The sequence below is a fragment of the Serinus canaria genome, chromosome 5, assembly GCF_022539315.1.
Source record: "Serinus canaria isolate serCan28SL12 chromosome 5, serCan2020, whole genome shotgun sequence".
In the NCBI taxonomy this organism is placed as follows: Eukaryota; Metazoa; Chordata; class Aves; order Passeriformes; family Fringillidae; genus Serinus; species Serinus canaria.
The window spans coordinates 52,577,464-52,604,742 of record NC_066319.1 but is presented as its reverse complement, the minus strand read 5'-3'; the positions used below and the strand labels follow the sequence as shown (position 1 = coordinate 52,604,742).

General features: G+C 38.5%; 4 protein-coding genes across 4 annotated transcripts in view; 3 read left to right on the top strand and 1 right to left on the bottom strand.

The window, feature by feature from the left end:
* Positions 1-14,962, bottom strand: part of TDRD9 (tudor domain containing 9) — a 67,246-nt gene extending 52,284 nt beyond the window's left edge. Inside the window, exons 1-2 of the mRNA XM_050974928.1 lie at positions 14,811-14,962; positions 14,367-14,447 (exon numbers count right to left, since the gene is read on the bottom strand). Of these exons, the coding sequence (XP_050830885.1) occupies positions 14,367-14,447; positions 14,811-14,962 (233 nt within the window). The remainder of the gene's footprint in view (positions 1-14,366; positions 14,448-14,810) is intronic.
* On the top strand, positions 7,793-9,234 carry RD3L (RD3 like). Its single transcript, XM_018907176.2, has 2 exons — positions 7,793-8,091; positions 8,937-9,234. The coding sequence occupies exons 1-2, from the start codon at positions 7,793-7,795 to the stop codon at positions 9,232-9,234; spliced, it is 597 nt and encodes a 198-aa protein (XP_018762721.1).
* A 1,811-nt stretch (positions 14,963-16,773) lies between the features above and the next one.
* ATP5MJ (ATP synthase membrane subunit j) lies at positions 16,774-21,260 on the top strand. The gene is made up of 4 exons (XM_009101706.4): positions 16,774-16,878; positions 18,436-18,559; positions 20,180-20,200; positions 21,064-21,260. The coding sequence occupies exons 2-4, from the start codon at positions 18,436-18,438 to the stop codon at positions 21,087-21,089; spliced, it is 171 nt and encodes a 56-aa protein (XP_009099954.1). The 5' UTR covers positions 16,774-16,878; the 3' UTR covers positions 21,090-21,260.
* A 150-nt stretch (positions 21,261-21,410) lies between these two features.
* The window catches only part of PPP1R13B (protein phosphatase 1 regulatory subunit 13B), an 82,267-nt gene continuing 76,398 nt past the window's right edge, over positions 21,411-27,279 (top strand). The window contains exon 1 of the mRNA XM_018907166.3: positions 21,411-23,084. The gene's annotated coding sequence lies outside the window, so the exon portion shown is untranslated. The remainder of the gene's footprint in view (positions 23,085-27,279) is intronic.

Genomic DNA, 27,279 nt, shown 5'->3' with positions numbered 1-27,279 from the left:
TGAAATGAGCAAATAAGCTTCTCTATACCATTTATTGATGTTTTAATGATGTACTTTTCTACATTAATAAAATTAAAAGCTTACAGAATAATGGGGGGGTTTAAGCAAAAATGGAAAAAAATTACCATAAAGCCGCCTGGAGCTCTCTTAAATCACCAAAACTATATAAACCTTCCAAATAATTATTAATACACCATGAGTGAGAGGTATCCTGTATACTTGGATAAACAGAAAGAAATTTCCCTTAGGTGGAAATCTAATGATTTTCAGCAAAATTGGCCGACAGCAGAAGAAAAACAAGATTCAGAAATTCAAATCCATTCCAGGCTAGAAAACAGGAATGCAAACAAAAGGGACTTTTCTGGATTCTACTTATGAATCATCTGTCTGTCCCATAAACCAGTTATTTCTTCCCCATTTCTATTCCTCCTGACAGTCAAAACCCACCTTCAGTACACCTGCCATGTTATAATATATATTCCTCTGGATTTCCAGAGTCCAGCCTTTTCAACTGCAAACCAGTCAAAACTCCACCAAGTTAAGAAGCAGTAAAAACCTTTTTTGTGACTAACACAATCACTGAAATTTGAAGTCACCAGCTGAAGGAAATGTAACAGATTTTAAATATTCTGGATTTTCTTCCTTGGCCCTCATTTTAAAAAGTAGGTGAACTTGATCTTATTCATATCAAGGGCATAGCATATTTCATCCTCAAAAGCAGCCAGATTTCTGTGGCAGAACCTGCAAACGTGTGACATTCTCTTCACCCCAAGTGGAAGAAGGCAGACAGAATTATAAAGCACTGAGAACACAATCAATCACTGACTTCACTCAACAAGTAACCCCTGCTACATCTTCAGATTTACCCATGTAGGTCTGTACATTTCAAGACCTACCTATTACCTATTTCCTATTTTCAGAAACACTCTCAAAAGCAGCAGAGAGGACTTTGAGCCTGACAAGCAGTGGCCAGCAGGACCCCTTCCATCAAAACAAAGAGGTACCTGCCTCTTCTTGGAAAAGAATTAACACTGTCTTGTGAGTTAACAGGATTCTTTCTTCATTCTGTATTATGTGGTTTAACTACTGTAACATTTTTCTGAAATGTGGGTTGTCTTGGTACATATGCCCAGTCAGACTAATTTTGAGCAATTGATTGAAACAAGGCATTTTAAACATAAAATCAAATACAGCTGCCACTTCAGGGGAATTAACAGAAGGGAAACACAATTTAACAGCAAAAATTGTTGACACTTTCAATTGTAAATGCTTTAAAATATACTGAGGATGCCTTTCTTTACACAAACTGAGATAGAGAAATGTGTTTCTTCAAGCTATAGAATGACCTCTAGTAAGTCAACACATCATCATAACAAAGAATACCGAGTAAATATTTTTATTTGAGCACTTGAAATAAGAACTAAAGCATTTCTGCATACACTTAGCTGCGAAAAATAGAATCAATTGCCCAATCTTACTGTAACTCTGGCAGGTAATTTGTTTGGCCCTTTCCAATGTCATACATGAAATGCAATCCCAGTGTTTACACTGAACATAGTTAACACTTCAGAAGAAATTCTTAAAAAAGGCTTTATTAAACTAGCAGACACATGTAGTCTTATTCCCTGAATTTTTTTTTTTAATTGCTTATGCAGCATACCTGACTGTATAAAGAAAATATCCAAGCATGCAATGAAATTCCAAGGGTTAAGATGCTTGCTTATCCAACTTCAAAAAACATTCTACTGACCACCTAATTTTGAGGTAGAAGCTTCTATTCAAGGCCATGTAACTTCTAGAACATGTCCATCTTAGAGACAAAAATTAAACATCAAAGTCTCCTGGGACTGAGTTTTTAAAAAATTCTTATAGATGTACTTTTTGCTTATTTATGTTCTGCCTCATTTAACACAAAGAAATCCTGTGCACATGGAACTAGAAGCTGAACATAAAGCTAGTGCCACCCATTTCACAGATCACAAGAGAAGGACTGCCCCAAGTCATGGCTTCTGTCACGCACACAAACTATTCACCTATTTACAGATTTTGGGGAGGGAAGCAATCACTTGAAAAAAACACTTAGCCTCATAACATACAGAGCAGTATTTTGCTGTACAATTTTAGTAAGATATATTCAGTAGACTGTTTCAAAGCATCTCTTCTGAAACTAAAGTAATGTGACACTTTACATAACTGAACATTTGCCATGACAGTAAATAACCTTCCACTGGGTTTACTGAAGGACATACTAAAAATTACTTTCAACTGGAAGCTGGCTTTCTATACAAAAGGTTGGTTCTACCTGCAGAAACACACTAACTTCAATGAAATCATGTCCTTTCATTCAAAAGCCATGTTTCAGCTGCGAGAACAGACTATTAATAGAACTCAGAATAAATGTAACATATTAAAAACTAAAATACAGATTTCACAAAGTCACTATGTATTATTACAAGAATTTAAGAATCAGTTAGGTGCATGCTTTGTTCCCCAGTAGGAGAGCTGTACTAAAATGTCATTTGCTAGATTTAGTGATAAAGTCTTCATATTTAAGCATTTTAAAAGGCTTGCACAGCTCTTCTTCAGGTGTAATTCAGACTGCCTGTTTTAAAACCTTAAGTAGCTGGGGAAGGGGGGGAAAGAGGGAGGAAGGGCATTAAAATAACTTTGTAAAATGCTGAAAAACTCAAAATGCTAATATTTGGATTTGGATAGACAATGGAAACTCAAAAAGTCAGAAATATTTCACATATGTCAAACTAATAGCTCTGCCCCTTATCCACAGTTAAAATCCAAGAAATATAAAAAGCATAAATGCCAGGATAAAACAGCCCAAATCCTCCAATTTACTGTCTTCTGCCCTGGGATTTTATGTCAGTGGGCTGGGCTTCAAAGAACTGGACTCTTCTAGGAGATGAGCTGCTGATGAGCTTCTCTTCCTGCATTTGGTTAGCAACTTGGTAAAATCCAGATTAAACAAATCTCTGAGAAAAATAAAATGCAAGTAAGAGACTGCTCTGAATTTAGAAGAATGCTCTTGAAGATTAGTATTAAAAGCAGGACTGCCTCAATTTCAAATTGATGCCTGTAACTCCCCTGCCTGTTAGTGATGTGTCATCAGCACCAGAGACATTAATGCTACAGACAGTCCAAGTGGAAGAAACCAGCTTCAAATATTTCCTAGTTTTATTCACCTCAACACCAGGATGTAATGATAGCTTACAGAAACTTCTGTCAGTTAACACTGCTAAAAGAAAATTATTCTGTTGTTCACTATCAAAGCAAAAGACGAAACAAGGAGTCTTAGGCAAGAGGCTTCTTGTGTAGGCTCATGGCAAATTTTGCTCAGAATTGTTAAAAAAACAAAAGCAGTAGTCAAATGTTGTCTCAAGGGGTCAGAAGACGTAGACTCACCATCTGTCTGCTGCCCAAAACATCCAGAGTAAGTTGTTCTGTCAAATCAAAAGAATAATACACTACAAAGTTGATTAAACCCATAGAGTAGCACTGCACTTATAAATGAAAGGAAACCATCCAACCGGCTAGCTGTGGATAAATTATTTTTTAACTCTCTCTCAGCCCAGATGATGAAAGCATTGGTAACTTTTCTTTGTAACTGTTCTGGACCTGGCTGGGATTGGGTTATTTTCTTCAGAGCAGCACTATGATGCTGTTTTAGAATTGTGACCAAATCAGTACTTCTGAAAATACGTTTTAGCTACTGCAGAACTGCACAGCATCCAGGATCTTTGTGTTTCTCACACTACATCCCCCCCTGCTCCCCATAAATAGGCTGGTGGGTGCACAAGGTTTGGGAGGGGGCACATCTAGGAAGGCAACACAGACCAGAGAGATGTCACTTAAGTGTCATACTCAGCAACAAAAAGGGAGAAGAGTGGGGTTTCAGTTCAGCTTGCCATCTGTTGCTCAGACTTGGCTGGGCATTGGTCTGCCCATGAGAGCTGATGTGGGGCTGCCTCTGCATCACTTTGTTGTTTTCCTTCTCTCTTGCTCCACTTTTTAAGCTTTTCTGTTGCACTCCTCATTCCCTATTCCCCTGAGGAGGAATAGCAGGTAAGCTTGACACAAAATCTATGCCAGCAAACCACAGCATATGATTATCATCAACAGATATTGGGAAGAATTATGAACATGCAACACTACCCCAACCTGTTGAAAGGTTAGCTAGGTAGCAATGATCATGATCTGCTATCAGCACTTTTGGCCAGCTAAGAATTTCTCAATGTCACATTGAGCCTCATTCATAAAGAGAGCTGTTCTTCTTGCTTCTTTCAACAACTATAGTCAACAGCCTCTCACATAGTACAGATGCCATAAAATTTTCCAAAGAAAAGAATAAGAAGCTTCTCCTCCAGCCATTCTCACCATTTATCATGCCTGGATGCTCACATCAGTGTAATATTTGGTTAAATGGAGCTGGTTTTGAACAAACTGCTCATCAGCATCAACTTCTACTCAAACTGGCTTTGTCAAAAAAAAAAAAAAAAATTTAAAAGCAATACTTCTAAGGTACATCTTAATTTTCAAGTTCTCCCACCCAGGAGGAGACAAAAGAGGAATTCCCCAAACAGATGAAATTTAGAGTACCAGATATTTTCAGGTTAATAGAACCATGAACCATACTTCCACTCCTTCACACCAAGCCACCCACATGGCAGAACAAAACCACTCCAGAAATGAGGGTTCTTCCAAGAATGCTGGGTTTGGTTGCAGCTCTTCAAAACAAACCATACCCAGAACATATCACTCACCGTCGGTGCAAACGTTACCTTAGGAGGAATTCTTTTAACATGACAGGTGCTAACCCCACACTGACAATCCTTTCAGACAAATAAGAACTAATAACAGACTCCCTAAATACCCCTTGGAAAATCCAGAAGTACATAGAACCGTGTATAATTGATATTCAGAGTAAAAGAAAGCAACAGAATAGAGGCAGCACCTTACTACAGGAGCTGTTCTGCCACACACACCAGAGAATGCTCCTTGTTCTGACTGAGGATGCACAGAGTTGACCACTGAGACATAATTAACTAAGTTACTAATAAAGACAAACTTCACAAGTGCCTTCAGGGAACAAACCCACTATCAGCTGAAGTCAAGCCAAAATTTTCACGGTGACACAGCACTTTAGATCCAGGAGTACATTTAGAGACAGCTGGGTAGAATTTTGACTCTTAACAAAGTTTCCAGGTTTAACCATGAGCTAGAAACTGCATAAACTACTGCTCTACTTCTGAGGTCCAGTTTCCAGAGCCAGCCCCACATCAGCAGTCATCTATCTCTTCATACACCTGAACTGAACACCTGAAGCAATAGAAATTTTCAGCTTCAACACTTTCCTACCAATGGAAAGATATACATGATCCTCAGGATCCTGCCTTGAACCTTCAATGATGCAACCAAAGATTAGACTGAAAAGTTGTAGGTTTCTCATTTAATTACTTTGCACACCTTCCAGTATGCATCTCTAATTTGCAAAGACATGATAATGGTTTTACACGGTACAGCAGTTTACTTGCAGATTGATACAGTGGGAAAAAGTGGTGACATGTTAACTGTGCTGTAAAGGAGGTGGCAAGGAGCGTTTTAATTTTATCTGAAAATCTGTCAGGACAGTTCTGTCATCATAAACCTAGCTCCCTTCCTTTTTCATAGTACCACATTCAACGCAATGTGAAAACCTTCCAGTTGAAGAGGATTAATACTGACATTTGAATTTTTCCAATATATAAGTAATATCAGCTTTAATAACAGCCATACACATCATCCTTTATGTAGTATGACATCTAGAACAAATTTAGAGAACCTTTGTTCCCCCAACTGTTCAACACACCCGTGGAGGGAGAAAAGTAGGGATGAAAAATACTTAAGAGGGGCACAGACAGTGGTTAGAAGAAGGGCAAGAAGAAAGGCAGCATTTCTTATACCATGGCTACTGTTTAGATTAATAGGAAGAGACCGGAGAACTGGAACGGAAAATGGCTCCTTCAGCGACCTTTAGTGTGCACAGTGCCATCCCCGAGAATGAACCTTAAAAATGGATATGCTCAAAATATTCATCAAGGAAACAAGGAGCAGGCAGCTGACAGCCACTTGAGAGAGAAGCAATGTCTATGGTAAGACTTACGATTCTGGGCTTTTTAGATCAGTTTGACCTCAATTTGCATCTCCTTATCATTCTATTCCTTTAATTAGATTACAGGGTCTTTCATGGCACACTGTAGGTGTTACAGTCTGGCTTCTTTAAACACATTTGAAATGTTAATTAAAAATGCTAACAGCTATGCACAGTAATGAAAACGTATAGAAACCATGAGATTGATGAAATTCAGCTGGAAGAAACATTTAATGTAGCGACAAATTCCGGAGCAACTGTCAAATACCTCTTTTCTGTCAACACTCACTTAACAAAAGCTTTAGATGATCTTTACTAGAGAAAAACTATTCTTAGCTGTTTAAAAATGACAGCAGAACAGCCTGATCCCCCTCTAATGGGAGATAAGTCTTCCAGCATCTCAATGGCCTGAAAGTTTAGTTTGATGATAAAAGCAACATAGTTATTTTTAGCACTCTACGGGCATAAAAATACAGCTCTAAACTGTGACCTACAGCTATGCACAGCCAAGCATCACATCATACGACAGCCTTAACTTTAGCTACAAGCACGTCTGTAGTTGCTTCAGACTATCATTATTCATCTCACTACCAACAATACATTTGGATGGATTTAGCAACAAGCATTTGAAACTGTTACCATCTTTTTTCAAATTGCTGCCATCGGCAGAACTCAATTCAAAGGTAGGAGATCTTAATGGACTTGGGAGAAAGTATTTCAGAGACCATGTTAGGTTAAATGGATTACTGCTTCTCTCCAGTACAGAGGATGAAAAAGAACCTTAAAAGCAGAAAAACTTAAACTGTCATATTTGGTACAAAAAGTCATTTTTTCTGGGCACAGTTTGAGTAAATGAAAAAAAAAAAAAAAGAAAATAGGAAAAAGAGAAAAAAACCCTTGTTTTCTTCCAGCAGTACTAAGAACCTGCAAACGGGATATGCTAGAATAAGAGACCTTCAAGCAAACTCACCTGAACAACACTGTTCACAGACAACTGCAAAGGTAATTAATGTTATTTTATTCTAATTTGCATGCTTGTGTGTGCATAATTTGTTACAAAGTGCAAATTAGAAGTCTATTATACCAGATTTCTGTCTCCAAATTATGTGAATAATTAAAATATTTAAAACAAAAATTGATACATAAGTTATAAAACCAGATCAAGCAGAGTTTTAGTACTTAACTACTAATTAATTTTTTTTTTTTTAATATATGTGTAAGTTCAAATTTTTGAGGTATGGAGGTTTGTGTTTTGTTGGGATGGAGTGTTCTTATTTAGTTGGGTTTTTTATGAGGTTTGAGAGGTTTTTATTAGCTTGCGTGATGGGGTTTAGGGGTTTCCTCCCTGTTTGTTTTTTAACTCATGTATACTATGGATAAAATATGAAATATTTCCAAGGTGACAGATATGTACTTTCAAATGCTGTAAATTCCACAGAGTATGTTAACTCAGAAGAGAGACAGGAAATATTGTAAGGTACAGGACTTGTCATAATTCATTATGGCCTGGTGATTTTGTACAGCAAACTATTCTATTCACTAATAAAGTTTCATTCAAACATTCAGTTGCTAAGAAAGAAGTCTACAGGTAAAAAGAACTAGCCAGTTAGACAGACAAGCAAAATTAATTTTTTTCCTCTCCCCAGCTTAAAAATGCCACTTTTTGGCTGGATGAAATGGTCAAAAACTGATTCCTACAAATCCACAAGATGTCCTGGATCAGAAGTAGTTACAAAAACCCTGCTGAGGGAGTTGAAATGGCACCTGAAAGAGCGTGAAAGATTAGTGCAAGAGATCGAAAATGAACAAAAAGTCCAGAAAACTGGCATGGATTACAACTGGCTCAAGAACTACCAAAACCCTCAAGCAACAATTCCAGCTACTGAGCAACGGCAGCTTGAAGTTCTGTGCTCTCAAATCCAGCCTTGCCAAACAGGAACTGTTCTCAGCAGGTAATTGTTTCGTATTCCCCTGACTCTGAGTTCTCTATCACAAGAAAGCTGTTTCTCTACCTAATCAAAGTTGGTATTTGGCTCTGCTCTTCCTTAGTGGCAATGACCAGCAACTGGAGAGCATTTTCACAGTTGTTTTAGAAATTACATCTTCACTTTAATATGTTGCACTTGAAGGAAGTTTTAAATCAGGATTTTCCTGGTCTAATCCAAACAAAGGAAATCTCGTATGACCTTTCAATACTTCCCATTTTTCCTTTTACTTATCCCTACTATTTATTAAATAGCAACCCAGTAACTAAAAATCAAATAAAATGACTAATGCATTACGCAAAAATCCAGCCTTACTGTCTACAATATCAGAAAGCTTCTAAAAACCTGAAAATCAGTGTAAATTAAAAAAAAAAAAAAATTAAAAATCCCTCCATGCATTTTCTGAAGAAAAATTCTCCTATGCCTGCATTTTAAGTACATTTTCTAGGGACTTAGGAACGACAGAACAAGTACATTTGCCTTTTAAAGCCCAGAATACACCTAAGGGCAAAGTCAGTTTAAATCAAGTTACCCAGATGGGCCAAAGGAAAAAAAAAAAAAAAAAGAAAAAAAATGCCTACCCAATTACAACTGCTTTCAATCCACAATAGCTGGAGCACATCCAGTGCATTGTTAGAGCTCTTTTCCTCTTACAATGTTCTGGGGGAGGTGAGTGGGGAAATGTGGCAGCAAGGAAAAAATGACACTAGAACTCAAGTCATTTCCTCCTCCCCCACCCCCAAATGACCAGAGAGGAAAGAGAAGAGTTTTCAGTGAAAATGATTAGATTTCAATTTGGTTTTTTTTTCTAGATTTCGGGAAGTTTTGGCAGAAAATGATGTTTTACCATGGGAAATAGTCTACATATTCAAGCAAGTTTTAAAAGATTTTCTTACCACCATGGAGAGAGAAAACCAAGCAGAGCAGCTGGTAGATGCATGGAATACAAATTGCCCTGAACATTTCAGTCTGCGTGGTGACAGCTCCAACAAGTCGGACAAAGATGAAATCCCCACGGTTTCAAGTTATGTCGACAAAAACACACAAAGCATGTTTCCCACCTTCTCTCACAGAATCTGGAATCTACCCTATTACTACCCATCAAGTTAAGTTGCTTTGTGTTACTTTGAAAAAGTTATGCAGCCATCCACATTCCTTTCTTGTAATTGCCATCCAGACACACAAGAGTAAGAAATGTGACATGCTCCCCTTTTTATTCCAAGTTTAGAAATGAAAATCCTTTGTAATAGCTAGTATGCAGGTAACTTAGGTATCTACTCACCTTTTACCTTTATAGCTTCTTAGAGCCGTTGTGTTTGAAGCCATCTTTTAATAAAAAATGTAGATGTTTCTGAAAAAAACTCTGGGCAGTTTAATTTTCAGCCATATAGAGCTAGAAGTATTTAAACAACAAAAAAAGACTGCTCTGCATATTTTGAAACAGCATCAATCCACAGAGCGTTAGACAAAAACTTCTGTGTTTGTCACATAGCTTTTAGGCTCTATGAGAACTTTATACTGTGTAAAAGACATGGTTTAACATAACAGCAGTTAAATAAACTAGTAAATACTTTTTGGAGCTGAATAATTATTTCCTAACTTCAAGAACAATTGCATGAAAACACTGACAGAACTCAGCTGCATGTACTATTTCTATGTTTTTTTCTAAACTATACTCTGCACATGCTGAAGTATGTGAAGGTGGACAGCTAAACAAAACCAGTAGATGTTTAACAGTACTTAACATCTAGCTCTCAATGCTTTTAAAAAATTATTGAATTATTTAATTTTAAACAGCCATTTTTCATTTGTTCTGAAACCCAAATTCTGCATTAAATCCTTAACATTTTTATCAAATCAGATGGTACCTCTCTAGAATAGCCAAGGAGTCAATAGATTATTTCCAACACACAAGGTGTTCATTCTAAATTTACACATAACAAAATCTAATGTTTCTCAGCCACCATGATCTATCACTGTGGGTTCACCAAGTTTTACAAGATTAATCACATAAATCACATAAATAGCAGTCACGGTCACAGCAGGCAATTAGAGCAGAAAATCAATGAAAACATACGCCAGAACTCAGTTGGCTACATTTCCAATTGTGCTCCCATCACTGTAACAAGTTTTTACATGTCTCATATAATGTCTGTTTCCCTGTACTTGCTTTTGATCTGTCTGCCGGATCAGGAAAAATGGGCAAGACTCACATGGCCCAATTTACAGAATACACTATTCCATAAACAAAACTGCTTCCTCTCGTCCCTCCTTCAAACATACTGAAGAAGCCAATCAGATTCCATCAAGCTGGTAACACAATTTTAAGGCATCCTATGCTCCACAGTTGTATCCCCCATTCCAGAAAAAATTTACTAATAATGCAACCTAAATTGGAGGAACAAATGGCATAATCATTTACTAAATACATTTAAATCTTTTTAAAAATGGGTTTAAAAAGTCTTTGAAAAGCTTATGATATAGAGAACATTTCATGTAGAAAAATAAAACATAATATTCACAGAAGATAAAACAATGAGAATTCCTAATCCATGTAAAGGACAAAGAACTGGAGGACTAGAGCAAAAAACTTCCAACAGGTTTAAAAGAATAAAAGCTGCAGTTCAATACCAAAAGTAGCTAGCCCCTCCACCTCCCATGAACTAAATACACAAAGCTTCACAAGGACATGCAAACTTCTTGTAACTACACACAGAGCTGCTATAAACTCTTGCCCTCTTCTTGTCAGTCTATGGATTAATAAAAACACTGTTCCAACCTTACTCTGTCCTACTGATGCAGCACAAGGAACTGGAGAGTCCTCTCCTGCAGTTCTAATCTAATCCCTGCATGAGGGCAGCAGGAGAGTCAAAGAAAGATGTTTCCACAGTGATAAAACTATCAAAAGTATTAAATATGAAGTACCTTTCTTACAGGAAGGAGGGTAACAGGTACTGAGTATTTAAAAGGCATTGGCAGGATTAATATTACTCTGAGAATTAACATTCATAATGCTGGTTTCAGACGGCTTTGAAGTGGTCAAATGTGCAAGACTCCTGCAAAGGCAATTCATGTAAATTTATTTCTTAAAATGGTACCCTCACACCTCTCTATCTGAAAAACTCTAAAAACGCAGCTTCCAAATTTTCACTTTAGGAAATGGAAGGCCAGTAACATGGAAGATCCACTTACCTTAACAATCCCCGAAAATCAGCAAGGAAAACAAATAAACAGAACAAGATAACCCCAGATACAACTTGCCCATTATCCACACTTTGCAAACTTCACTTCAATTTCATTTTAACATGAGCAAATGCATTTTTCCAAGTTCAGAAAGAGGAACCATCAACTATGCCATATTCTAAAAGGCAGTTGCTGCACAATAGTTTAAAAATATAGGCATCATAGCAAATTCAGTGTTAAATCCCTATACAGTGCCAGGGAAATGCACAGAAAGGCTCATCTATTTTTATATGCTTGTTTTAATCAGATTACTGCATCCAGTTCTAGTGTCCACATTTGGGGGGAAAGGGAGAAGGAGAAAGCAACGGAGAACTGCAGAAGGTACAGGAAAAAATTATCCAAAGGCTGAGAAAATGCCATCCTCTAAGCACTCACTTTGGCCATGTTTTTTCACATACTGAAATGTGGGGTAACTGTGGAGTACAAGCACTTCCTCCTGACCAAACTGATATACACTCTCTCTAGTTAAAAAGTAGAGAAAAGCATAGAAAAAGCAATGGGGTAAGGGCAAGAAGCCAAACTAAAAATGTTCAATATACTTTAAAAAAATTGTTAGATTTACCGCAACATGCTGCCAAGAAAATCTGTTCTTCAACTCACCAGTTGATAAAAGGCATTTGCTAGAATTATGCTTGTCTTTAGAATTCAGTTACCTCAGACAGGAGTAAGATTGCTGAAAAACCAGTCACCACTACCCTGTGGGAGACCACTGTCCAAGCAACTGCTTCTTTAAGTATTTTATATTTATGCCCTACACAGTTTGCATGAGGTGTTCCAAAACTACATTGCCCCTTACACTGAGCCAGCAGGTATTTCTGCAATAGGCAGGCAGGCACCACAAACCACTCTGGTGACAGAAAGCTGAGTGGCAGTAATTCCAAAGGACAGCAGTGTCTCCCACCTGCACAAGCATCAAGCAAAGGAAACAGCATGCAATGTTTCCAGCCAGTAATTCAGCTTCAAAAAGGTGCTAACTTGGTGAAAGGTACAGCTATGATATGCAGGAAATAAAAGAGATAATAAGCACTTTTTACACATTCAAGCCTTTAACTGTCTTAATGTGAACACAATTGTGTTGATACCAAGGAAGAATTTAGGGGCCTAAATTTATTTTAGTTAAACACAATAAAAGGAATTAAAAATTTAATCAATGAGCTGTTTAAGGACAGAAATTCCAGTCAGATTTTATGCAGTTTCTATTTCTACTACCTTTCCCCAACAACCTCCATTTCTAATACTGCTATTCTAGAGGTAGTTCAGAAGCAAAAGAATCTTAAAAGCCTTGGAAAATGAGGCATCATCTGTAAAAGAAGCAAACACATTCCCCATCTCTTTTCAAGGGAAACATGAGGCTTTTAGATCCCATTAAACAATCTCAGCAACGTTTCTGTAAACTATTGTTACACACACTTGTGTGCAGCATCACACCTGTTCTTACCAATTTGGTATTAAACCCACAGGTTCTTACATATAAATTTAGACAAAAGTGATAGGCAGACAGAAAAGTGTCCATCACAAATTGCATATCCAGCTTCAAGTAAACATTAATAGGCATTTCCAAAATCTGAATAACTTTGGTATTGACTTTCCCAAGAAACAAAAAAAAAAGAATTTAGAAGGAAATAGAGAATTATGCTATAAGCAGCCTCAACAAATGAAGAGAAATTCTTTTGTTTTCAGCTCCACAAATGTTTTAAGAAGTCAGTGAATAAAATACAAGCATTTCCTTTGAAATGTTTGAATCTAAACGTCTATAGAGACTTCAAGTTTTGCAAAAACACTCCAAACGTAAGCACACTCCCAGAGCTGTGAAACAGAAGTATGCATGAAAACAAAACACACCTAAGCAAACACAGCTTCTCATACACATTCCTTCCATTTTGTGGCAGGACAGACATGCACCTATCATCTATGCTCAAAGGTTTTATAGCTATTTTTAAGAAATTCTGTCCACGCTTATATCGATGGTCATTTAAGATGAATATTGCTTCCATCCCACTCAGACATGAGGAAAAAAAAATTATACAACCAAACCTGTAAAAATAATTTTTCCCCCTACTAACACAGCTGTCAAACTCACAATCAGGTTAACTTTTAAGACTTGTGTGTGGAAAGAGCTTTCTGTTCAACCAAAAATAAAGATATGCCTGCCTAGTCACACAAGGCTTGATCAATCTTGCTTATTCCTCCTGTGTACAGGAGATACAAAACACAGATCTTGTAGCTTAGTACTCAGTTGGGTTAAAGAGTCAAGAACTTCATAAAAACTACAGAAACATTACTATCACCTAAACAGAGACCGAAAAGTCACAAACATCTTGTTCATACTGAGGTGAGGCATCACATTCACAGAAATAACTTAAAAGAACTGTTAAATTTTGTCTGGTCACTTCTGGAAAATTTTAACTACTTGCACAAAGCCCAGTAGCTCTTGGTCAGCAGTTCAGAGCACTGAAAGATAAAAAGGAATTTGTCCTTTACTTGAAGCAAAGACAAAAACAGGGATAGCCTGAACAATCTCTGCTGAAATATCAGACTACCTGACAACAAGATGTTACACAAAGAGTTAATTCTTTCTCAGGTGCCAATGTACACCTTTTAAGATAAATACACTTTCCTGAAATACAGCAACTTCTATTGCTATGCATCACACAGGGAAAAATAAAACCCAAAACACTCACACTGGAGTGTATGCTCAGCTCATCTTGAAAAATACTACAGGGAAGTGCATACAGAACACTTTTCTACAGCAACCACAGATACACTACCACACCTGGTCTAAACACCAAGATAAGTATGCACTGCCACAGTCCAGGCAGCATCCAGGGGAAAGCAGTTTTTGGATTTCAATATCCAGACTCCAGGGAAAATCAAATGTACCTGGCTGCTATGCAAACACACATACACTTCTCGTTGCCTGTAAACTCTGCCTTCTGAGAAAAACCCATAAGGAACAATACGTCAATACACCTCTGACTTGCTTTACTCTGGTAACTCACATGCTTCCTTCGGTCACGACAGCAATGAACTCGTGAATCTCATTCATCACTTGCCACTGATCAAATTTTAAGTTAATGCACCTGAATCAGAATAAACTGAGTCTTTTAGTCCTACAGCTTTTCAACTGGACTAGGTACAGCTGCACACCAGCGCTAATGCACTCCAGAGAAAGCAAAGCGTACACGCAACACATCTAGTGATAACGGAGACAACAGACCTAAGCAGCAAATCAGAAAACAGCATTAAATATTAAGCGCACAAAAACGCATCAGCCACAAATGCTAACGGGAATGTTAGGCTGGAATCCAACAACTTCACAGCCTGGGCCCACCAGAGGAGAGGAGCCAGAGGAGACTGCCCTGGCTCTGGTGAATGCCCGGGGCACACAGCACAGAGAAGCGAGGGAGGCCATCGAGAGCAGCGGCCCGGCGCCCCGCACTCACCCCGCAGCCGTCAGTGGTTCCTGTGCGGCATGGCGGGGAGAAGCGCCAGGGCGGCCGACCCGCGCCTCCTCGCCCAGGAGCTCGACGGCGGTGACGGCCCCGCCGACGGTGAACCAGTCCCGGCTCTGGCCCTCGGTGAGTTTCCGCAGCATGGCGGGGATGTCGGCCCCAGCACGCGGTTCCCGCCGCCGCCCTTCCCAGCCCGGGCACACCCCGCTGCCCCCGCCGGCACCGCCCCGCCCCGCCCCGGCGGGAGCGCTCCCGGCGGCGGGCTGCCTTCCCTTCGCGCGCAGTTCTCGTGGAGCTGCGGGCCGAATTCCTCTAAACCGACCCCCAAAATTCATTAAAGCCTTCCTTAAAAAGGCAGGACATACAGATGCAGACCAGAAGTATACGGCAATGTCGAATACTAATGTTATTCCTACTGGATAAATTTTAAAAGATGAACAGGAACGTGTCTGTTGAACTTCCCTTTCATCCTGTAATCCTCTCCTCTGAAATAACTGCAAACATCTGCGTGTAATTTGTTAAATCAGATAAATAATGAAAACCAATCTAAACATAGGGTTGACCCTTACTTTCTCTAAAAAGATTTATCATCTCCACACTGAGTACCTGATCCAGTGCAGGCATTTGGCTGCTTTAGAACTGTTCCTTCCAAGTAAATACAAATATAGGCAATATGTAGAGAGATATGGATACTATGGCCTCTGGTTGCTTAATGTATCAGCCTCAAAATCCTTAATTAAAGAAAGAAGGGGATTTTCCTCACTAAATTTTTCAAGAGGTTTTTAAAGTTTTAAATGAAAGAGGTGACATACATGCAGTATTTTTACATAAGGTACGGTCCTATATTCAATGCAAAAAACGCCCATGTAAAATCTGAGCAGTCCTGTTCGCCCTGTGTGACAAAGCTTATACGTAGCAAATCTATTCCCCTGCAGATTATGTAAATCACTCACAGGGAAAGTAAATGCAGTCTGTGATCCCACTAAAGCATTTTAACACACATGATAAAGGTCTGAGCTCTGCCTTCCTTTCAGAGCCTCAGGAGGCCTGGGCGGTCATTTCCCCCCCTCTCCCCACAGAACAATGCCTGAGCACAGCTCTGGAATTCCAGTCACCCTGTCCTTCCCGCACCTGGAGGAAACGTGCAAAGCACAGAGGTGCTTCAGACTTCATAATTATGGCCCAGCGGGGGCCTCCCACTCCTCCAGGACAAGCTGTTCCCTAAGGGACACGCTGCATAGACTGTGACAGGCCCTTCCCGGCATTGTCCTGGCATGGGACCTGCTGTGCTTGCTCTTGGGAAGCAGGACTGAGGTGAAGATCTACACTAGGAGCGCATTGCCAGCAGATCGAGGGAGGTGGTCCTGCCCCTCTGCTCAGCCTAGGGGAGGGGAATGTGGAGTTTTGTGTCCAGTTCTGTGCTTCTCAGTACCAGAGGGATGTGGAGCTCCTGGAGCAGGTCCAGTGGAGGACAACAGATAATGAATGGGAGCCTGGAGCATCTCCCTTATGAGAAAAGGCTAAAAGAACGGGGCCTGTCCAGCCTCAAGAAGAGACGACCTCATCAGTGCATATAAATATCTAAAGGGAGGGTGGCAAGAGGATGGAGCCAGTCTCTTCTCGGTGGTGCTGAGCGATAGAACAAGAGGCAACGGGCAGAAACTGATGCTCAGGAAGTTCCACCCGAACATGAGGAATTATTTCACTGTGCAGTGACCATGCACTGGAACAGGTTGCCTGGAAAAGATGTGGAGTCTCCCTCACTGGAGATATTAAAGAACTATCTGGATGCAATCCTGTGCCACGTGCTCTGGGATGACCCTGCTCGAGCAGGGAGGTTGTTCCAGGTGCCTCAGTGCGGTCCTTTCCCGCCCGACATATTCCGTGATTCCGAGGGAAGCGGGGCTGGCACGGCCGCGGTGCGAGGGCGCTCCGGTCCTCCGCGGCCATAGGGGGCGCTGCCGTCCCTGCCCGCCGCGCGTCCTTTCCCGGCGCGCCCCGCGGCGGCAGCGGACCCGTCCCCGTTCCCGAGTGTGACCTTCGCCGCTCCCCTGGCACGGTGGGTCTGGGCCCGGCGAACCCCGGCTGGGTCCTGGCGGGCACCGCTCGGGGGTGTCTCGGGTGGGGGCAGCGCTGGTTCAGCCTGGGAAGGGAAGAAGGGAGAAAGGGAGCGCGGCCCGCGGCGCTGGAACTTTGCCGTTACCCTCGCGCCCCCGTGCAGCCGATCGGGGCTCGGGCGGGCTGCAGGGGGTTGTGGCGGGCAGGTCAAGGAGCCAGCAGACACAGCGTTGTTCCGAGTAGATGGCAGGAAAGAAAATACTCAGAACGACGTCGCGCCCACGCAGGCCCTGGGGAAGGGCTCTGCCGGGCTTCGGCACGGTGTTAAGTGGAAGCACCACTGCTTATTCCCTGTGTTCTGTAGTGCTGGGGAGATCTTTCCTTCCTGTTCTGTTCGGTCTCCTTGCTTGTTAGTATGTCTTGATATTCTGCTATAGCGGAGTAACTTTGTATTCCACTGTTCATCTGAAACTGCAAACGCTGGATATTTAGGTGAGCAGTGTCCTTAGTGCAGTGTCATTAATCATAAATTATTGAAATGACTGTCCATAAACAAATATAAATGTGGGTTTGTTTGTAATTATATACGAATTGCCTCAAAATTGCTTTCATTCTTTTAAGAAACACGTGGATTTTCCCAGCTGTCTTGACAGGGGCTGCCCTTGCACCCTCTCCTCTTAGAGAGGAGATGCTTTACATTTAGTAATGGCAGATAAGTGAGCATTACCTCAGAGAAGTTAACTCTGCTTTTCTTGCCTGGGTCTCTGGTTTACCATATGCTGTCTACGTGTGTGTACAGCTGACTTTATTGGGTTGTAATGAGTGTCAGTAGTGACCTATTGAGTGTGCATAAAACATGGGGTGTCTCAATGCAGTGTGGTGCAAATGTGAACTAACATTTATGGGAGTTAGGATAAGCTTTCTTTTAAAACCTACTACTGTTTTCTCTTTGTCTTACAAAGCTGCATGGAAAGGAAAAAACTGCCAACACTGACAGGCTTCTTGCTCTTGGGGCATATTTTGAAAGTCAAATAGTCATGATAAAGCATGAATTCATTAGCTTAACATCATTTATGTTGCTATTTTGAGTAGAAATTACCATGCTAGAAGAGACAGCTGCGAGGGAGGGAAGCTAAATTGGTAGTGCAAGGAAGGAGTCTCTCTGGCTTGTCAGGAATGAGACTTCCTCCTGAGGGAATCTGGAAACTTTAGGAAAAAGCTGTTCCTGATAGGCAGAGAGAAATCTATCTGTTGCTGTTCTGTAAATGTTCTGGTTACCCTTTTTTTAACCCTTTAATCAAAAGTAATTTTTTTTGCGTGTGTTAGCCCATAAATTGTTACCTTAACTCTGAATTTTCATTTCTTTGCTTTGGAAGAAGTACTTCTGCATGCTTGGGAATTTTTTTAACCTGTAAACTGCTGCTGATATGCATCAGGAGTGTGTGTGTATACATAAAGATAGATGTATATATATATATGTCTGTATGTATTTAAAAAATCCAGGGGGTATGAATACAGCTGCAAAAGTTAAAATGACAGCACTTTTTATAAATTTCAGATGGTGCAGACCATGATTCCAAGGGCATTGAAACCCATGAAATTCTACTTCTCTACTGTGTATCAAGAAATATGGGTTGGTGTGGGATTAACAACTTATGCCTACTACAAGATTTCCTATGGGGGTAAGTTACACATTAAAGTCTTTTTTATACAAGAGAATACCCACAACCGAATCAGTCACTGAAAATAGCCAGCAAGTAAGAAATTAACATTCTTCCTTAGGGTCAGGTCTTTGCTATAATAATTTAGGTGTTTTAAATGCTGATTGTAGATAGTTTTACTGACCAAAAAAAAAAAAGTCAATGTAGCTTACATAATAATAATGTGCTTACATTATGGAGATTAGGTAATGTACATATTGGTTTTTAAAATGCAGATCTAACTTGCTTGAGATTTTGAAAAAAGAGTTCTTTTAAAAAGGTTTCCTCACACAAACATGTGAAAGTGCGTTTTGGGCTGATGGCATCTCAAAGTGAGAGCTACGTCACTGAACATGAGAATGTGTGTTACTTGGTGACACGGGATGACTTTGTCAGAGAAAGAAACAGAATAGCTAATGTAAAAATAATAAATTTGAATGGGCCAGGTCCCTTAAAGCAGAAAGGTACAAGAGATTATAGTGTTTTAAAGGTCCTGATTGTCAGTTTAGGCTATGCTCAATAAATCCTTTTACTGGGTGTTGTGAACAATGAAGTGTTGTAAGTTAGATAAAGGAGCCCCTTGGGAGATACTACCTCAGTATTTCTCTGGCTTTGTCCAAATAATGTGTAGCATTCCAAAACTGATACACTGCACTTAAAAGTTTAAGTAAATATAAGTAGTTGATCTTAATGGCTACTTAATGACTATTAAGTAAATATGAGTAGTTGAGGTAGACAGGAAGGAAAAAAACGTTTTAACTTTTGCTTTAACCTTTTATTTCAAGGAGAGTTCAAAATGGACAGACTCTTTCAAACTTGTCTTCATGTCGTGCTACATTAATTCATGACCTGATATAGATTTTTGAGGGCCAAAAAACCTGGATAAATGGCAACTGTATGCTAAGCTTTATTTGAAAGGGAAAATAGTTTTTAATAGCTGTAGCCCTTTCTGCACTTTGGGGCATAATTTTGCAAATAATATATGGAATTACAGAAGAGTATGTTGCAGGATAAATCAGATTGGAAGGGACCTCTTGAGCTCACCTGGTCCAAACCAGTGCTTGAAGCAGTTAGATCCCAGTTAGATCAGGTTGCTTATTACCTTATTCATAATTTAAGTGAGTATTTCCAAGGATGGAGATTCTACAATCTTTTATAACAGTCTTCCTTAGGAAGAATTTTTTTTTTCATCATTGTGACCCAGTGTTTTAGAATAACAATTACAATGGTAATGTAAAATACAAAGGAAAATTTTAAAGCCAATGTTTCACTTCAGTTTACATTTACATCCATATCTTGTATGTGTATATACCCATATATTACGTGAAATAGTAACATTCCATAAAAGTTTATTTTGCATTATAATAGAAGTTTTGATTGCTATAATTTCTAAATGCATGGAGTGTTGGGTAATTAAAAACAAACAACTTTTAAAAATCAATATAAAGTTTACAGAAATGTACCATTGAAAGTACACATTGTACACTTTCAATTTTTGTTTAACCTAATAATAAGCAAATTAAAATGTATCTGTGAAAAGTAAATAGGATATATATGTTTAACTGTCATTGTTCAGCTTATTTTTTTTTCTTTTTTCCCCAGGCAAAAAATCATCAGGAAATAGTAAGTATTAGATATCTAATACCTTGATATAATTTTCAAATAACTACAGTAAAAATTAGTTCAGAATATTTCACATTAGATAAATTTGGGGCTTAAGTTACAGATTTAGCAAATGTTTAAAGACTACTTCAAAATAAGTAATTTTGGTTGTATTGATAATTTTATATCCTAGAAACAACTGTGGATCTGCACATAAATAATCTTTTGTGTAGGTTTTAGGAGTAAAATGGAAATTCCATACCTTGACTGTGTGGGCAAGGAATTTTTTCAAATAATAGTAACAACCATTTAATGGAATTACTTAAATCAGCATGATTTCAAGAGTACCTGCTATTTTAGCTATCAAGAAACTAGAATGTATAAACTTGTGTTTTGAATTTTTATCTTTATAAAGTAGTGTTTAGATATTTATGGACAGTTTGTTCTGACATCACACTGGAGTTTATTTTTTCATGACCTGCTGTATCTCAGTTCACTTTCTGCGCCATGAGAGAGAACCCATTTGCTCACAGTTGAATTTTTACATGCAAACATTTACATTTTGAAATGTACAGTAAGAGAAAATACTGCCTAGTACTAGACTTAGAAAAATAGTGTAAATAAACTTCAGTTCTGGAAGAACCATAACAAAACCAAGGAAGAATGGGTATTGACTGTAATAGGGCTTTAAAACTTGCAAGAGAAATTTTAATATTAATATTTTCTACATTTACTTATGGACATATTCTGAGGGTAGTGTTTTATTTGAATAGCCAATTTGTGTGCTCAGATATAAGTACAGCTGTCAGTTCTAGGACCTGCACTACATTTCTGAATTGATTTGCTTTACTGTTTGAACAGCCTAAATTGTGTCTTTGTTTCAGAGTCCTCTGGTTCTGGCCATCATTAAAGATCTCTTCTGTTCCTGGAATATGAATTTGGTGGTTCATCATTTCTACTGCAAATGAAGGGAGTTACAACCATAGGGAAATGAATACTAGAACTGTACCTGATCCGTCTGCTGTAATTGGAAAAAGAATAAATCCATTGAGCAAAAAGTAATTAAAGATCTTGGACAATATATGCTGGAGTGCAGTGCTAACCTAATTTTTAGAATAAGCTTCTACAGTTCTAAGTACCATGTTAAACTTTTTCAGTAGTATTTTAAAAGGGACTGAATCTTTATAACTACACTTCTTAACAAAATTAGATTCCTTTCCCCCTCCCCTTAATAATAGCTTTTTTGGCTATTTCCTTCAAAACATCATTTAATAGGATGCCAAGTATGAGGACTTAATACCCAGTTTTTTGTCAACCTGTGGTGCAGTAATCAAGAGTACCAAAAATTATATTTTAACTCTTATATTTTTTTAAAGAGTTCTTAGTTCTGCAGGGTTTAAAATAAAATGTTATGAAAACACCATGCAAAATGTTACAGATACTTTTTTAAAGTGCATGATTGACAACTATATTTTTTTGTCCTTCATATTCAATAGAGCTGAGGAATTATTCTGAAAGGCTTTTTGTTTAGTCACAAGTTTTGCAAAGGAATAAGTAATAACATGCCCATATTGTATAAGAAAATTGATATTACATGGACTTTGATTTGCTATTGGAGCTTACCTCAGAAAACCTCAGAATTTAAAGGGAATAATGAAATCACACACTGGCAGCAGTTGGTATGAGCACGAACATTTAACTGGCTTCAAACTTTTCCTTTTCCTGAAAATGTAGAAGTAATACTTGTGTTATTAGGATGGATGTTGGTGTTTTTTGCAGACAGCTTTTAGAACTCCATAGCAAGTGTACTTTGGAGACTGTAGGAACATATGCTATCCTATGAAAATCAGTGTTCAGAACTATGCATACTGAACTCTGTACCAAGGATACATAGTGTGTAAAACCGAAACTGGACTTCATGTCATGTTTTGTTTAAATTTAGCCTAATCTGCCTTTGAGAAGATTAAGAGGCTTAAGTCATTTTAATGACTTAATGCTTACGTACATCTTTTTAACTACTTCACTGAAACATCTTAAATCTTTCAGCTTGATTAAAGTTTTGCTTTTCCATCTCCTGGCTGCAGTATCTGGCCATAGCTTAAACGTTTTGTATTCAAACACTCAGAACTTGGTAACCTTACCTGCTGATGGTAAACATTCCAAACACTGTTGCCTTTAATTCCTTCAAAATTTATACTTATGCTTAATAGCTGTACCTACTGAGTAGAGTAAAATTTACAATCTTATGTCTCTGAGAGCTTTTTTTTAAAGAAGGCAAGTTTGGCATCACCGATTTGAAAAGGTGACATCTGACCTTCATGTATTTTTGATTTTTATTCCACCTTCCACAGTTTTCTTTGTTACACCGTTTCTTGATCTGTTTTAGCTGATTTCTTTAATCGCTTCTGTATGGGTTTTCTGTTTCCTCACCAAAAACATGAATGAGAAATTGAAAGAACTCCTAGATTTTTTACATACAATCAAAAGCATCCAACAGAAGGGAGTAGAGAATAAAAACTAGAAGAAAATGGAACTGAAATGAACAGATACTAAGCCAGTGGTAATTACAGGGTGAGTGAGTTGTGGTATACTTAATAAGCAGTTCAGATTGAAAATTTATGCCAAGTAAGGAGCTATAAGAGCATTTGTAATGCAAATTTATGATCACTAAGTTATAGTTCCTAAGATACCACACATACTTCAAATTACTTGCTTTAGGAATTTTCAATTACAGAGCTCAGGCAGACATATCAGGAAAAAAATATTAATCACTGGAAGATTTGCTTTGCCTTAGCCAGACCATTGTCACTGAGGTACATCAACATGCTCTTCTGATCTCCTGGGTTGGAAGCCAAGAGGAGCTTCTGCTGACCTGCCCTTGGAGCACACTTCACTGCACTTCTAGGTAAACTTCACCTGCTTCAAGTCTTAACTCTTCTTTCTACCTGACTTGCTTTATTTTCTAGTAGGGAAAGAAAGTACATATGGGCAGCAGTGTCTGCATTATGAAAATGATAATTTCTACTGAAACAATGCCATATGTAACTAGTTCTTCCATTTGTGCTTCTCTGTCAGGAATTTCTATGAAGGCTGCAGAATATTCCCTCCCTTGTGATCCTTAACACAAATATCTGCAAAAGACAGTGGAAGTAAGACTTCTGTTGATGTTGAAATAGATGTTTTGTTTTGTTTTTTTAATTGAGTAGCATACAGAAGGGGGAAATTCAGTCAGTGGCTTGACTCGAAAGCAGAAATCAACACACCCGTAATATGTAAACCTGTAGTACTGTCTCCATACTTCCTGCTTCTCTATGCTGAAGTAATGTAGATCACAATAGAGGAAAGCAAACTAAGGCATTGTAAGAGCCATTTCATATCTATAGTGAGGTGTGGAAAGAGTAATCAATTTTCATTGCAGCAGTAGCACCTGGAGCATAGCCCTAGGAAGACAAACATTTCAAGGAGTACCCCCCCTTGAAGTGAATACTCTTATTTTAGATTATGTGCCTTTGTTCCTTTTTAGTAATTTAGCTAAGGTGATTTCTAAAGCTAACTTAAAAATATTTTCTTGTTCCAGGTAATTGTCTAAACAGACAATACTCAGCTTCTGAACAAACTCATTTACTATGCAAATGACTATGTAAGATCAGGACATTAATCCATGGATGTAATATTCAACATGATTCACAACTAAATGCTGGTGAGGGATATGCTTACTGCACGTTGATGGATCATGTTGCTTTCCTTTAGCTGCTGCCTCTTTATATTGCTGACATTTCTAAAACAGGATTGCATTTAAACTTCATGTAGTAAAATAGTTTAGCAACTGCATTCCTAACTTGTTGCCTGTGATGAGGCATCAGCAGTGACAAAACCTGTTCACTCCTTTACCATGTTAGTGGAACAACAAACATCTTTAGGGGTTGAAGAACCTCATCTAATTACTGCAGCATCCTTTTGACTAAGTTTTGTTGTGGCACTGGTAACTTTTTTTTATAATCAATACAGAACATGAAAGCTCAGCAGTAGGAAACTATTAATGATGACAATGCTAATGCAAGATGTCTTCTTACAGTACAAGTACTTCTGTATTTGCCTCTCCATGCTGGGTCTTACTTATAACTGGGATTACGTTTTGGAGTTTGGAAATTTCTAGAATGTTTCAAGTTCTGTTCTACAATTAGGAATCTCAGAGTTTCTCCTGCATGCTAATAAAGTATGATAGAGTACTCTAGGGGAGCAGCAAAATACAGTCAGAGGCAAGGAAACATTAGTCACAAGGCCCAACCTACTTAACCTCCTTAATGGCTAACTTGGAAAAAACCCAAATGTGTATTCATGTTAATTGGGAGGATGAGTAAAGCTGCAGGAAATGATCCAAAGTAACTAAAAGAGCTGAACAAGTCTCCTGTTTATCTGAATCATGATAGCAATCCAGTGTTTCTAGTACAAAACCAATACAGAACTGGTGTGTTCATGTGTCTTGTACTTTGAGTCCTTAAGGAAGGAACAGTATCAGGTGCTTGTTAGACACGGGTGCTTGTGTGTGACATCACCACCAGCTGGCTGAACTGAAACAGAGGAAATCAATGTGTGAAACTTCTGTTTCATTCAAAGAAATCTGTGAAGTTACTGGGAAGGAAAGAATAGTGAGATGGCGAGTCCCCGAGGCATTAAATGTGTTAGTTAACAATTTATTAAATGGAGGAACAAGAAGTGACACGATAGTGCTTGAAGAGCAAACCCTGCAAACTACAATTCCATGACCTTTAGTAACTAACATTTAGCAGCTAATATTTTTAAGAACATTAAGCCACATGGCTGATTTGGTAATTTATTAAAATCTCATAAATAAGACAGTCTTACGTAGTCTGCTCCACTGCTGCAGGCAAAGTACTTGGAAACAATTATTCTGTCCTAACCCAAAACGAACTGACCACCACAAGAATGGATGATTGAGAGGCTTTAATTAAATTCTGTCTTTGGTTGTGGTTTAACAGTATGAGTACTCTGGCAGCTACACCAGCTTGTAGAGTTTGCACCCTTACACTGCAGGGCCTTGCTCCTCATAGTTGTGTTGACACAGTTATTTGTGAATAAAATCAGGTGATTTTGCATAATTTTATGGGTTTTCCCCCCTCTAAAATAACAAAACAAGCACTTGTTGGGGTTTTTTCCCATTTTAATATGGACCCATCTGATTCCATTTACAGCAAAGCTGCTTTATAACTGGATGATAGCACAGCAGTTGTGGGGAAGGGGAGTTGCAGAAAAAGGGCAGAAGAATTAGAATTTCTGTCTTTTCATTTACTCAGCCAAGTTCCCAAAGTCATTAAGGCAATGCCAGGCTCCTCCTCATCCACAACTACGCCCATGATCAAAGCACTGTCTCTCCTGGAAGAACTGTCATCAGTGTCAGCAGCTGGAGCAATAAAAAAAATGCACAACTCCACCCTGTATAGAAATCAGGAATGACAGCTTGTGCTTCAGCAAAGGCAGAGCCTTGCTTCCTTCCTCTGGGACAGCACATTGCTTTCTCGGTTTATACTATCACTTAATTAATTGGGACAAATGGACAAACAAATAGGGAACAGGGAGAACCACTGGCTGATGATATCCTGATCCTCAGTACTAGCAGGAAGACTACTTTTACTTAAAAAGGATAAAATTGGTTGTGGTTCATCAAATTATATTAGTGATTGTCACCAAATGAAAATATGCCTCATTATTATGACCTTCTAAAGGATTGTAAAGGAATGGTTTTTAATTGATGTGACCTTTAACTTTTATATCCATATCATGACAGTGCCTTCAGTGATCTGCTGGGAGAGACAATAGAGATTTCTTCAGAGCTAATGAAGTGTGTTTGGTAGGAAATGATAATGGGGATTATGTGGGTGGTAGAACTAAGAGCTGTATACTGAATGAATCCCATCTGTGGTGACTGCTGCCTACACAATTTTTTTCTGCAGTATTAGTTGTAGTCTTCATTTCTTGTTTTAACCTGTTGTGTTTAGCATGCTTTTGATAATATTAAGAATTGCTGCAATTAAGGGGGAATTCTTTAGGTATGAAGTAGGAACTGTTGTGAGGTATTTCATATGGAATGCTGTGTAAACAAGCAGACTGGCAACAACTAAACTGAAAAGAAGCAGAACATTATGGGAGGAAAGAGGAAGGATTAATATAATGGACTAGAATGTCAACTGGCATTTGATAGAGGACCAAGAATACAGGAGCCTCTCTTTTGGGGGAGGTCTAACCAAAAGCATTTCCACTTTCATAATTAACTCTATTTTTTATTTTGTACATATATATATGTCTCAAGTGATGCTTTTTTCAGCACTATTACTGACTCCTTACTCATGATGCTTCAGTTATACCTTTTAATTTAGTGCAGTTGTTCAGAGAAATAGCTTTGTTTAAATTCTCTTAAACCTGACATTAAAAATCTCTCCGTATACCCCTGATGTTGTATTCCACATATTACATACAGCTTGAAAAGAAAATTCTTCTGGCCTCAGTTAGGATCTCTAGGCACTTATTTAAAATAATTAGCTAAAATTTAAATTCTGCATTTCTTTCAGTAAGCTAAGAATTTGAGTCATACCAGTTTTAACAAAGGACCTGACTCTTAGTTTAGGTAAACACCAAGACAGAATACTGTTCAGCATACTTTGATTTAAGTAATTCTTTTGGAGTAATGCAACTAGAAAAGGAATCTTGCAAAAACTATTTTTACTTCGCTTTCAAATTATGTATTCTTATTAATGCTAACTATCGCACCTCATTTTAAATTAAGGCTTGTACATTAAACATATATTCACACCTTTCTAGAAGGAAGAAAGGCAGAAGGGAAAAAAACATATTCCCATAGGAACTGGAAGAAATAGAAAAAAGATGACAGTACTTTATGCTGTAGCTTGTCCATTTACAGAATAGAAATACTGGTTTTGAATTTGAGACATAAACAGTAGACAAACTTTAAAGTAGTATCTAATCATCCCCCAGCAAGTAGGTTATTATTGGGTGTACTCCTCCGTCATGCACACACTCCTTTCCAGCCTTCTAAATATTCTCAGGTTCAGCTGCATATTATG

What these genes read in the sequence shown, in the direction of transcription:
- ATP5MJ (XM_009101706.4), top strand. Translation starts at nt 18,436, where the DNA reads ATGGTGCAGACCATGATTCCAAGGGCATTGAAACCCATGAAATTCTAC. An exon ending in CTACAAGATTTCCTATGGGG is followed by an intron (nt 18,560 to 20,179) that starts GTAAGTTACACA and finishes TTTTTTCCCCAG; the next exon opens with GCAAAAAATCATCAGGAAAT. An exon ending in CAAAAAATCATCAGGAAATA is followed by an intron (nt 20,201 to 21,063) that starts GTAAGTATTAGA and finishes TCTTTGTTTCAG; the next exon opens with AGTCCTCTGGTTCTGGCCAT.
- RD3L (XM_018907176.2), top strand. Translation starts at nt 7,793, where the DNA reads ATGCCACTTTTTGGCTGGATGAAATGGTCAAAAACTGATTCCTACAAA. An exon ending in ACAGGAACTGTTCTCAGCAG is followed by an intron (nt 8,092 to 8,936) that starts GTAATTGTTTCG and finishes TTTTTTTTCTAG; the next exon opens with ATTTCGGGAAGTTTTGGCAG.